Below are 13,752 nucleotides of genomic sequence, written 5' to 3'. Positions count from 1 at the left end.
ACATTCAGTAACTAGGCCACAAGTTTTAGAGGAAGGTTGAGATCTCTCTATCAATATTTTATTGTGCATGTTATTGCTGTCTTATGTATCCCTGTTGCCAGAAGAGTTACTGCAGTCATGTGTATTTACTGGATTAGCTGTTTACTTTTCTTAACTCTTTGCTTCTAGGCTTGGTTACAGAAAAACTGACTTTCAAAAATGGTTTAATAATGATTAATTACACCCGTGGAGAAAAATGTCATAAAATATATGAACGATCAACTGCCATATTATTCTATTGTGACAAGACTACATCTGAGGTTAGTTTCAAAACATATACTTCCTGTATGTACTGTGTTCCAGGGTTACCTTCTTCGTAACGTGTAGGAGGGTAAGGCGAAGAACGTGATCTAGCTTCCTTCAAGGACTGCCTAATCATTTACAGATTAGGCAGGAGACTGAAACGTACTGTGAGGTAATAGAAATGAGGAATGTTTCCTATTTATGGAAGGTACCTTTGTCATGCCCTAGGAAAGTCAGGGCATGTTGTTCCCTTAAGGGGTGCCTGCTATTAGCAAAGCTCTTGCTGATGTTGGGAGGAGATGTTCTCTCAGAAATAACAGCTATTTCTTTCTGAGAAATAAAAGCTAGGAGGATGAATCTGGAGTAAAGTAGGTATTACATGGCTGGACCAAAATAAGCTGATTACTTGTTTTTAGTATTATGTCTCTCTCTATACTTGTGCTTCCCTTTGTGTTTTTAAAACAATGGTGCCTAGAGTTACTTTTGTTCTTCCCCTTGGTCACGGAGGAGGCACAAGCACCTGATGGCTGCTGCCCTTTATACCAGAAGAGTACATGTGGATAAACTTGGTTTGGGAGAAGCCCTGCTTTGGTCAGGGCAAAGGCATAGTGTGGCTCCTAAGATAATATGTAAATACAAGTTCCTGGATCTTGTTGAAGCAAGAATGAGACAGTTTGGTAGTTTTGGTGTAACTAAATGAGAAAGTAAATTCCTTTTGTATTTTGTTCTTTCAGCCTGTATTTTTGAAGGAAACTCCAGATTGCACCTACATGTTTGAGTGGCATACGCAGTATGCTTGCCCACCTGTTAAATCTACTGAGTGCTCCTACAAGTGAGTTCTTTCCACAAACTTGAAATGGAGCTGTATGATGGCAGAAACAAATACAGCCTTATTGCAGCTCACTGGAATACTGCCACTTCAGCTATTGAGTTTTGACTGAGTCAGTAACCAACTGATGTGGCATTCAATGCCAATGCAATATATTTTAAGTAACTTCTGCAATTTGTACTTCCTAAAACTAATTTCACTGAAGAAAAATGTTTTGAGCTTCTTCTGGGGAATAAGCCTAGTATCAAAGTGAACTGTTTGGCATGCAGTTATTGATGGCTGAAATCTTGAGTATGTTTAGGTTGTTACAAGTGTCTAATTATTATTTAACTATAGCTAATTTAAACAAGAATACAACTGCTGTCTATTTGGAACTTCCAAACAAAGCTCCAGGAAAGAGGTAATCTCTTTCTGTCACAACCAAATACTAGCTCATTAAGATTTGCTAAGTGGAGTCAAATGTGGCTAATAATTTTCCCAGAGTTTTAACATCTGGCATGATGATAGTTTTCTATGCTAAGGTAAAACAATCTGCTTTAATCATGCATTTGTGCTTGCCATGCACTGAAAGCCTGCAGGCTTCAGTGAGAGGTCAGAATTACTCTTGCCTTGGCCAAGGGCTGTGTGCATGTGGAAAGTTACTGGAGGGGTTGGTGGTGCAATGGTATCTCTCTGTACTGAATTAGAGGTTTGTACAGAGTGATGAGTCTGGTGCAGATTTCTTTTCCATCATGATACTCAGCTTAAAAGTTATTGCAGTAACTTAAGAACTGTAACTTAGAATTACTTGATTTTTTTTTAAGTGCCTCTTAACTTGAATAATTTTTCTTTCTTACAGGGATGATGAAGGAAACTTCTATGACTTTTCATCTCTGACACGGCATAGAGAGAATTGGGAGGCAATCACTCTAACTGCTTCTGCACAGAAATACTATATTAATGTCTGCAGACCCTTAGTACCATATGGTGCTGCACGTAAGAGCAAAATAAAAATATATTCTTGCTGTAGCTTGGGGAGACAAGTGTTAGGACAGTACTGCTGGCTGTTGTTCAGAGTGAAAAAATCACTAAGGTATTTGGAGACAGTGATGTAATTTCAGCACCAGAAGGAAAAGTAGATTGTGGGCCTGATTTCCATCTGCTTGGCAGATGAGATCAACTACCAGCTCTTCTTTTGATAATTTCAGCACTCTAGGTCTTCCATCCGTATCCAAAGTCCACTATAGCTCTTAAAGATTAAAATACTGTTTTGGTGCAAGATGTTAACTTCAGAATTTTCTCTATGGCATCTTCTGACTGACTCCACATTTTGTATAGTGGAACACGAGGGGACAGACTCCAACCTTTCATTCTGTAGTAGTCTCCTTCCCCAGTAGCTGTTACTACTTTTGGGAAGAAAACCAGCACCCCAATGAGTATGGTTTGGACAGTGGATTGGAGATAGATCAGCCATGACATACCTGAAAATAGAGGAGTGGAGTTATATTTCAGGCAAGTAAGCTTTAATAACAATGGGAGTTATAATGCAGGTTTTGTTAATCTGTATAGGTTCCTGTCCTGCTGATGCTGCTGCCTCCCTCATGGAGGGCACAAAGTGTACGAGTCTTGGGGAAGTGGCCGATGGTCCCCGGTGGGAAAACGGCATTTCTACTCTGAAATACATTAATGGGGAACAGTGTCCAGATAAAATTCGCAAGAAAACAACAATATTACGCCTCAAGTGTGATGAAAGCAAAATTGTAAGTGGGCTTCTCCTGGTGGAGTTTAATGTTTTTGTGAGTTATTCATATCACTGTATGTGTATGGAGAATTATACACAGTTCTCATCCATTCCCTAATTGTCTGTAATTGGATGTGAACCAATCTTGTAAGCATTAGATGCAATGCAGTTTTTGAGAGATCATTTTGTATGGTTTGCCAGCACAGATTTTTATCATCAGTAATAGCTTCAAATTGTCTCTCTCTGTCTTGAAGCACTTGCCAACCTGCAACACATTTGTATTCAAGTAGTAAATAATGTTACTGGCTGTGTACTTTTTAACTCCTACACATCTGTGCACCTTACCGTTAAGTACTCTTCTCTTTGAGATGCCTTACCCTCACCTGTTGGATTTTCTGTTGCCCAATTAGACTGCCTTTAGCTCTCTTCTCATCAGTTTCATTGCTCCTAATAGTGATTTTGTACTGTCTTGTATATTTGAAATATCCACAGTTAAATACTCTGGCATTCACACTGAGCTCAGCCAGAGGCTCAGGGATAGGGCTGTGGCATGCAATCTTACAGTACCGCTCAGTAGAGACGTCACTCTCTCCCCTGTTTCATGTTTAGGAATCGAAGCCACAACTTATAACGGCCATTGAGGATTGTGACTATACCTTCTTATGGTTCACCGCAGCTGCGTGTCCTCTTAAAAGCAATGTGCAAAATGACTGCCGGGTAACCAATCCTGCAACAGGTAGGGAGGAGGCCTCAGGATTTTGTACGTGGAAGAGGCTGCTGGAAGTGTCACTACTGTGTGTGTGTTCTTGAGGGACTTCTTTAGAAAAGGGCAGTGTGATGTATCCTCTGGAAAGTGACCAGTAAGCTTATTGGTGGATAGAAATGCAATGTCCTTTGGAACATAAATAGTCTATAGTTCTGAAACTAGTTTTACCTCTGATTATTAATATGAAATACTAACTGTTTGCTTTTCTAAGCTAGCAGTCAAGTGGAGACTGGTTGACCTTCCTACTAAATTAAGTTACCAAAGCTTTTAATAGGAACAAATGCCTTGCTTTTCAGTCTAATTAAAAAAATAAATTATTTCCTGATCTGCCTTCAGGCCACCTCTTTGATTTGACATCACTAAAGCGAGAATCTGGCTATACCATCAGTGGTTCACACAACAAAAAAATTGAGTTGAACATTTGTGCTGAAGCTAAAAGTTCATGTGCTAATGGAGCTGGTAAGTAGCTCATCCTTCTGATACTGTAATCACTGACTATAAAAACCCCAAAGGAAATAGTTATGCTCCATTTTACAATAAAATGCAAGGGGCAGGTTTTACTAGTGTAGGAACAGTGAAGAGAACAGCTGTGTGACTGAATTGCCTAGGAAAATATTCTAAAACTGTTTTAAAAAATGAAGTGATGTATTCCTGTAAAACTCCATTCTTAATCTTAAACAGGCTCAGTTCCAGTCCGGTCCTTTTAGGTCTAAATGGATGGGTATTCCTTTGGACATGGGTGTGGGAGGGGAGTGCTTCTAATGCATTTATTGACTATTGTGAAAAGTAAGAGGTAGAAAAAGTGAGACTAAAATATTAAGATTCCCGCTGTTTGTGTTGTAAGGTGCATTTTTGGAGGCAAGTTACATCAGACTTGATCTGTTTTGTTAATTTTTCTTTTTTACTTCAGCCGTCTGTATCACGGGTGGCCCCAAACCAATTAATGCTGGAAAACTGAGTAAAACTTTAACTTATGAAGATCAAGTGTTAAAGCTTGTCTATGAAGATGGAGATCCTTGCCCTGCAGACCCTGACCTGAAGCATAAAAGCCATTTTAGCTTTGTATGCAAGTCTGATGTTGGAGATGACAGCCGGCCTGTTTTTCTGTCTTTCGATGAGCAGACATGCACTAGTTACTTCTCTTGGCATACTTCCTTGGCTTGTGAGGAAGAGGTAAGAATTTAATTCTGTGGAAAACACCTGTGGGACTAAATTTCCTGGGAAGTTAGACATAATAGCAGCATATGTTTTAAATTCCTTGAGGGAAAGTACAGAACACGAGTACATACACATTTTTTTACTGACACGGCAGGGATGAACAATACTTGGTAAACTTCTGGTCTGCATGGTGAACCAAGTTAAAACCTGTAGCACTTCAGAAGAACCTCTCTGTGCAACCTACTTAGCTGTTTTTGTGTACAGCTCAAATGAAAGCCATAGGGCATCTTCTTGGGAATTGATAATTAAGATCCTCCAGTGCAACAGGCCAACAGAGGTTAGGTTGAATTGGGGATGGATAGCATCTCTGTGCATGGGGACAGTCTTTGCTGCTAAGCAAGTAAGTAGCAGCCAGGCAAGTTGTACATCACGATCTGCCTCTGCTGTTTAACATGTGCAGTAATAACTTAATTTGGTTAACTCTAAATGAACTGGTGTTCCAGACAATACTTTGAGCTGGTCTCACTTTAGTTAATTTTAACTAGTTAAATTGTTACCAGCAGTGGGTCCACAGAGTAAAAGCCAGCAATAGTAATGGAAGGCTAAATGAACTATAGCATCAGTTTGGATCTCTTCTTAACACCTGAACATTACCTTTTGTGAATCTGCCTAATCGTTCTCTTTGCTGCCCCGATTACCTCTAGTGTGACCATTATTCTCTGTGACAAGTTATTTTTCCTCCTCATCACTGTCTCAATACTACCATAGCTCTCGCTTCCATTTAGGAAAAACACTTCCTAGTTTTCCCTGACAGGAACTGACACGTCTCCTTCTTTTTGTATGAGTTCTGCTATGTATTGCTCTAGTTTCCTCTTCAGTAGTGTGTACCATGCTGCAATACAAATCAAAAATGCTTAAAACCACTGTGTTTTCCAGCCCATTAACTCTATTCAGTCATCATTTGTGTATTTTTTGATAGCTTTACACAGTGTATCCACAATTGGCCTAACTAGTTCAGTGTGTTGACAGGTAGGTAGCATTGGTAATTATTTGTCCTGAAATTAAATGGTAATTTAGTAGTTGTGCCTTGTCTAATATCTAAAAAAGAATAGACCTCCCAAATTCCAGATAGGTTGTCTTGTAAGCTTATGTCCTTTAAGAACGTATGAAATAGGTTCTGAAGAAATGCAGTGCTCAAGCCATCAACTTGCAATACAATAACTTTACGTTGTTATGACCAGGCTTGTTTACCTAGAGGGGGTCCAATGATGTAGGGGAGATGTGGAGAGGAAGAAACTATAGGATCTACTGATCTTATGAAGACAGTGACTATGTGTGCTGGAGTCTGCATATCAGAGCTTTATACTTTTGTATTGTTCTGATATGGACTCGATTCCGTAAGAGCATTTAAATTATTGAGGTTTTTCACATGCAGCTTGTAGGTGATTAGTGTCTATAGACAAACAGAAAATTGTGATAAATATTGCTTTACTTAAATTTAAAGTTTTTCAGTGCAGCCGTACTTTTGGCCCTATGATGTCCAGGATGATTGTGAATAAATTAGAGCAAGTAAAAAGTACTTTCTTGTAGGTGAAGTGCTCAGTAATGAATGGCAGTTCCCTCATTGACCTGTCTCCTCTGATCCATCGCACTGGGTATTATGAGGCATTTGTGGATGAAGATATAACAGAAGTTTCTCCAGACTTCTACATCAACATTTGTGAGCCTCTCAATCCTATCAAAGGTGTCAGTTGCCCACCTGGAGCAGCCGTTTGCATGGTTCCTGTTAATGAGTCACCAATAGTAAGTACTATGCCTGGAATCACTGAAATGTTCATTTCTCTGCTAGTTTAAAATAGTATCCCTGCTTAGAGACCTGATTTGAACCAGAGGCTTGACAATGAGTTAAAGAAATGGAACACAAAATTTATCCTGCAAAATTCCCTTTCATTGCTTTTTCCTGTGAAGAAGTATTTTCCTATCCTGAACCCCAGTGAATTCATTGGGTGTCAGAAGATTCCATACCATGACAAATATGAAAAATTACCACAGAAATTTTTTTTTCCTGTAGTGCTGTGTGCCAATTATGGAGCTTGGGAAGCAGAATGCCTCTTAAATTGCCCTTCTGTGTCACAGAAATGGTGTGCTTGATCCCATGATAGCCTGTTGCAATATAACTTTATATAACAGTATATGACTGCACCATTCAGCTTGGTGTTATAGACAAACTTGCTGAGGCTGCACTCAATCCCACTGTCCATGTCTCCATCAAAGATGTAAAACAGTGCCAGTCTTAGTACCAACCCAGAGGAGTGCCATTTCTCACTGGTCTCCACCTGGACATTGAACTGTTGACCACAACTCTTTGAGTGCAACCATTCAGCCAATTCCTTATTCACCAAGTGGTCCATCCGTCAAGTCTGTCTCTCTCTAGTTTAGAGACAAGGATGTTGTGTGGGACAATATCAAATGCTTTGCACAAATCCAGGTAGATGATGTCGGTTGCACTTCCCTTATCTACCAGTATTGTAACTCTGTTATAGAAGATCAACACATTTTTTCAGGTTGAATTTGCTCTTAGTGAACCCATGTTGGCTGTCACCAATCACCTCCATATTTTCAGTGTGACTTAGCACAGTTTCCTGGAGGATCTGCTCCATGATCTTGTAGGCACAGACGTGAAGCTGACTACTCTGTAGTTCCCCAGGTCTTCCTTTTTTTCCTTTTTAAAAATGGAGGGTTATGTTTCCATTTTTCCAGTCAGTGGGAAATTCACCGGACTGCCACAGCTTCTCAAATGTGATGGATAGTGGCTTAGCAACTTCCTCTGCCAGTTCCCTCAGGACCTGCAGATGCATCTCATCAGGTCCCATGGGTTTGTGTACCTCAGGTTCTTTAAATGGTCTTAAACCTGATGTTCTCCTGTAGTGGGCAGTTCTTCATTCTCCTGTTTTACCACAATGATTTAAAGAAGAAAATAGCTGTAAGAATCAGAACCTCCCTGGCTTTTTGTTTGAGCCGCCCAATTTGTGTTTTGTTAGGATTGAAAAATAACTGTTCTTTGAATATAGAATGCAGTTTTGAAAGGTGCAATCATTGTGCTTCTGTGTAAAACAAACACATTAGTTTGGATTGATCTGAATCTCTGGGCTGATCTGAACTCTAGATGTGTCCCATATGTGTCTTAATACATGTCTTTGCTTGTGTAGGATATTGGTCGTGTTACTGAACCTCCCAAGTTAAATGAGGCAGTAAATGAAGTTTACATCACTTACAACAGCAGTACTCCTTGTCAGATAAACAACAAATTGAACTATACTTCTCTTATTGTATTTCACTGCAGCCAAGGAACTAGTCTGGTAAGACATCTATTAAACTTCTGTTGATACTGGAGTGCAATGGGAAGTGGGTAGTAACCACTGTTAGCTTTTCTAAAACTAAATCAAGGACTTGTTTCTAGCATGTAAGGATGGACTTGTTTCGACAAGGAATATACGTAATATTTGTATTCTAAACTACCTAAATACTTCATACTTAAGTATTTAGTATTTATATTCTTAACTGGTCAAAGTTTTGTAGAGTGCATGAACTTTAGTCTTGAGAGTAGCAGCTTCTGATGGTTTCAAGGATCAAATTCCACTGAAGTAGTGTAGCGATAACGTATTGCTGGCGTTAAACTTAATGCTATGTTGCACCTTGTCTAGGTCCAAAAGCTTGTACCACAAACTGGCACAAGAACCAGCATAACTGTAAACCTGTTACTGTGAAATGTTTCCACTGTGTTGTAACTCTTTCCATAATCTTACACAGCTTTAAAAATATGCATTTAGTACTTATGTTTTTATTCTGTGGTGACACCTGAACACTGGTGGTGAGAATCTAACACTTTTTTGGATGCTTTAGCAAACTGTAGAGAAGCACTTGGGTATCATGTTCAACAAACTAGAGCAGGGGTGTCAAACTCATTTTTGCCAGGGCCTGTATCAGCCTCACTTCACTACTCCTGCATTTATACAGTCATAAAATTACATTGGGACCTTTGAAGGCAACAGTGAGTAGAGGTTGTTGCAGATACTCAGTGGAACCATTTTCTATCAACATGGGGTGTGAGCTGAAACCCTAGGCATCTCTGAATGTTACACAGGCAATACTTAAATTTTTATTTAATATTTTAACAGAGGACACAGCATTGTTTCTAAACCTTAACTCTGTGAACTTTCTTAATGTTGTCTATTATGGAGAAACACAGTTCCCTCACGCTTTTGTTCCTGCTTGCAACTAAGCCGAACATCAAAATCTTGACCCTAATTAATAAGAAAGTTTGCATACTTCAATTACTGCTTTGATTGTTCTCTGAAGATGGGTAGAATGTACTTCACTTTTGCTTTTTTGATACTGCTTACAGTATGAAGGTGTGGTGTTTGTTCTACAGTCAGTCTGGCCTCAGTAATAACTGAGGTTATCTGTTGGGGTGGTGAAAATATAGAAAGAAGAACAAACTCTCCAAAAACTGAACCTAATGCATCTTGCTGTGTTCTTTGGTAACAGGGCAAGCCAAAGATGATACAGAAACTTGACTGCAGTTTTGTGTTTGAGTGGGAAACTCCGGTTGTATGTCCTGATAGAGTGAAAACTTTAGGCTGCTCTGTGACTGATGAACAGCTACACTATACTTTTAACCTGACCAGCCTTTCTGGAAGATCATTTGAGGTAATGCCTTCTGGTGGCCTGATTTTTTTTTTTTTTTTTTTTTTGTTTGTTTGTTTGTTTTGTTTGTTTGTGGTGGTGGTGCTGTTATTATTTTGTGGTTGTTGTTTTTTTTTTTAATTGCCCAACACAGTGAACATTTAAAAACTGAAGCAGGGGTTTCTTTTGAGCACCCTAGGGTGTGAGTGGAAACTGAAGCATGTGCTGCAGCTGTGATCAGTGTTGATATGTTTGGCCTCTGACAAAGGGAATATTAGACAGAATAACATTAAGTTTTTAATGTTTGAGGGAAATTAATGGATATACTGATGGGGAAAGGAAGAAGTCTTCACCTGTGACAGAATCCTGAACATGAAATCTAGTCTAGTGAACAGACTATATCCTTGGTCCTGTGGGTGTACACTGTCTGCAGTTTTGCCATATTAAGAAAGGCCAGATTTGCAAAATTATCTTATTTTCTTCATTATGCAAGTACTGCATGAGACTTGGTTTATAAGGCACTCTGTTGTTCTTTGTAAGTATTGACTGTAGGCTTTAAGGCAACCTTGTTTGTGATCCTTCTCGGTATTTTCTGGATCCTTCACAGGTATTTTCTGGAGCCAACAGTTACCATGTTGGTGTGTGCAGTAAAGCAGCAGACTTGCCCCAGGGAAAATGCAAAGATGGAGCAGTATGTCTGACATCTGAAAGTGGTGCATCATCTTTTGGAAACATAAAGGAAATGAAAATGGACTATAGCCACCAGGATGAAACTGTCATCTTGCAGTATACAGGAGGTGATTGGTGCCCTCCAGGTGAGGTTGAAGTAGACCCATTCTTTATGCAAAAACTTGTCAGCTTTCTTCTAACTTTTTAAATACAAGGTTTTGTTGTGATAGCAGGGAAGCAACATGGGTTTTGCATACATTAATAGAAACGTGGTTTTGTTAAATCACATGCGCCATATTAATGTGCAACATCAACATGTATCTTCTGGAAAAGAGAGTGCAATTTTTCTGTAGGGATGATCATAGCTAATTGTACACTACATCCTAGTTTTCTAATTGGGTTTAGACTCAATATTTCAGTATTTCTGTTGTCTGCCTCTGCTTACAACTCTTCTTTAGTATTGAAGTGTAGTCTTTGGATATGGTCCTGCATATGTATATACCTGCTATTCTACTTCATGTTAAGAGGATATACCTTTCCTTCCCAGTGACTGAAAAGGGAGAGCTTTGTGTGTTCCCCTTCACGTACAAAGGGAAGAGCTATGAGGAGTGTATTACAGAAGAAAAGAACAGGCCATGGTGTGCTACAACTGAAGACTACCAGGGAGATGGAAAGTGGGGATTTTGTAGTAACGGTGAGAACTTCCTATACTCTGTGTGCAGGGTCTGAGCCAATGCAGGGAGTTGGCCATTATCAGGCTGGGCACAAGACCTCTGATGCAATACAGTGGAAGTAAAGGGGTAGGAGTAGGCAAAATAAGGGCTCTATGGGTCAAATCTGACCTTGAGTGAGTAAAATACTTTTGAAATAAAAAGTTCATGTCTTTAGATCATGACTGTTTGGGTTATAAGTGATGATTCTGCTTTGATGGAAATCATTTGTTTTGGAAGGAACACTACTTTTTAAAAAGCATGGCAGCTAACCCAGGGAATAAAAATGCTAGGGAAAGCATTTGTGCCTCTTTGCTTTCTGAAACAATACCAGATCAAAACTTTTGCTGATACCACAGAATTGCTACACTAAAATCCATACCTGGAATTTTTTAATGCCCACTTTCCCCCTTACAGCAACTGCGAGGAGGGAATCTACCATTATCTTCACATGTGATGAAAATGCTGGTGTTGGGAGACCTTACCTTCTGAGTGAGACACTTGGCTGTGCTGTGACATTTGAATGGAAGACTCAAGCTGTTTGTCCTCCCAAGAAGATGGAGTGCAAGTTTGTCCAAAAACACAGAACTTATGACTTGAGAATGCTTTCTTCCCTGACGGGGTCATGGATCTTCTTCCACAATGGGAACTCGTGAGTAATGAGCAACTCCCAGGGCACAGCTTGCTAATCAGTGCAGTTGAAGTTGTCATGTGGTATAGTACTTCTGTTTTGTCCCTGTTCAGAGTCTGGTTAAATTGCTGGCAGTGTCTTAAAACTGTCGATGCTTAACACTGCATATAGGCAAAAAAAACAAAGGAACCATTTTATCTAAGGAGGATGAATAGTTACCATCTTGTCTATTGGTAACCCTTTTTAAAGGATGAATAAGACTAAACTAAAAGCTTTTTAAAGGCTTTTTTTAAAAAAGCTGCTAACTTAACAAAGTATAATAAATTGTAGTTTAAATGCAATTTTTTAGATTCTTAATCATGTTGAACAAATATCCTAATGACTTAGTTTCTGTCTTTTGACTCAAGTGTGTAACTTTTTAACTAAAGTTTTAAGTAGGTCTTTTTTTCCCCCTCATTCCTCTAAGCATCAACTTAAAGGAAAATATGAATGGCAGGAAGTCATCAAACCCTCCAGCCTCCTTCCTCCAGTTATAAATGAACTGTCAAGGATGAGAGCAACTAATTATAAACTTATGATAAACAGTAGGGTAACAAAACTGTTTCATTCACTCCCTAACTACTAGTTCCTCTGTTTTATTAAAACTTAACTGGTGTATCTCTAAAGAGATGCTGAATTTGGGATAGTACTATAACCTTAAGCTGAAAAAACCTTTTGGGTGTTTCTTGACTCAGTTCCAATTTCTGGTTTTGACCTAGGTCAAAATTAACTAGTGAACTGATCTGGTAAATGATCAATTTTGCTTTGCACAGAGACATTTACTTGAAAATGATAGTTAGAACTAGCCTGCTAAACCTTAGTACATGCTTTATTCTGTCAGCTAATTAAAGTATTTAGTTTATTTCAATCTAGCTAGCTTTCCATGATGATTCTAAAACTTATATCTCACTTTTTCAGTTTAACGTAAATTAATTTGAAAGAACTTTTGTTTACCGTGTTCTCTATAGGTACTATGTGAATCTCTGTCAGAGGGTACATGAGGGACCCACAGGCTGCCCTGAAAGAGCCAGTATTTGCAGGAAGAGCAACAATGGAGATGTTCAAGTTCTTGGACTTGTTCATACACAGAAGCTGAATGTGACAGGTAGCGTTACTTTTATTCCTGTAGAGAGCTAGAGGTGGTTAAATCTTACAACCTAGCTATAGTGTTTCTTATATTACGATGAAGCCTTTATTTTGAAATATCTTTACCAATGAATCTTCTGTTTAAAAACAAAAGCAGTAAACACTACTATTCAAACTTAAAAGTGGTGTTTAAGCTATGAGAAAACATTGAAGCAAGTAAACAATCTTGACACTAAAACTGTAAAAAATGAGTTGTCTATCAAGAAACACTTTTTTACAATGATGGTGGCTGTGCACTGGCGCAGGTTGCCCAGAGAGGTTGTGGAGTCTGCGACCTTGTAGATCCTCAAAAGCTGTCTGGACATGGTCCTGGGCACCCGGCTCAAGGTGACTTGAGCAAGGGCTTTGGACCAGATGGTGTCCAGGAGTCCCTTCCAACCTCAGGCAGTTTGTGATTCTATAATTGTAGGAGGAAGAATTATTTTGTTCATCCTGTATTGAAAGACTTGTTCTATATCCACGATTTTTTTCCATTAAGGCAAGATATGAAAGATGACTAATTGGCTTCACTCTTAAAAGTATTAAAAAAAAAAAATCTCAACCTTACTCAAGTTTTCAGTTTCAAGAATAGTTTTAAAATTGCTGCTGAGTTTGTGAAATTGAGGGAAACTTTCCATCCAGCTACAAAAACAATAGTATGTATTGCATGTATTTATTGCCTGAGTTCATTTATAAATTGGGTATCATCTTCATTTACGTTGAAAAAAAGATATATTAAATGTAAACATTTGTTATGGCCATACTGGTGACCTGAACACACAGTATGATGTAAGTACAGAGATGTTTGAGGAGTGGTTTTTTAAATGATCATAGCGTGAAGGCCTCAAATTACTGAAGTGCTGTAATTGATATATGGTCTGTGCTGGGAGGAAAAAAAAAAATCCCAGAAGCTGATCTGAAGTAATGAAGCCTGGAGAAATGAGCAAAGGGAATTTCTGACAGCTGCTCACGAAAGCCTTGGGTGTCACCATTTTTTTTTCTTCTAGGTGATACAGTGTATATTAGTTATTCCAGTGGGCAGGAATGTAGGAAAAACAAGAAAGTAACAACAATTATAGAACTGAAGTGTGCAACAACAGTTGGCATGCCCACGCTGCAGAGGTGGGTAACCAATTA

General features: G+C 38.9%; 1 protein-coding gene across 1 annotated transcript in view; it reads left to right on the top strand.

Moving 5' to 3' along the window:
- The window catches only part of IGF2R (insulin like growth factor 2 receptor), a gene marked incomplete at its 5' end in the record, with an annotated part of 58,638 nt that overhangs the window by 37,787 nt on the left and 7,099 nt on the right, over positions 1 to 13,752 (top strand). Inside the window, 15 exon segments of the mRNA XM_082049867.1 lie at positions 169 to 299; positions 1,017 to 1,114; positions 1,950 to 2,086; positions 2,660 to 2,850; positions 3,441 to 3,567; positions 3,934 to 4,056; positions 4,508 to 4,770; positions 6,346 to 6,558; positions 7,965 to 8,114; positions 9,304 to 9,465; positions 10,049 to 10,256; positions 10,658 to 10,804; positions 11,238 to 11,472; positions 12,459 to 12,595; positions 13,623 to 13,737. Coding sequence (XP_081905993.1) covers positions 169 to 299; positions 1,017 to 1,114; positions 1,950 to 2,086; positions 2,660 to 2,850; positions 3,441 to 3,567; positions 3,934 to 4,056; positions 4,508 to 4,770; positions 6,346 to 6,558; positions 7,965 to 8,114; positions 9,304 to 9,465; positions 10,049 to 10,256; positions 10,658 to 10,804; positions 11,238 to 11,472; positions 12,459 to 12,595; positions 13,623 to 13,737 — 2,437 coding nt within the window.

Source organism: Streptopelia decaocto, assembly GCF_964273445.1.
Source record: "Streptopelia decaocto genome assembly, chromosome: 3".
Taxonomy (NCBI): domain Eukaryota; kingdom Metazoa; phylum Chordata; class Aves; order Columbiformes; family Columbidae; genus Streptopelia; species Streptopelia decaocto.
This window is presented reverse-complemented; position numbering and strand designations above follow the sequence as displayed.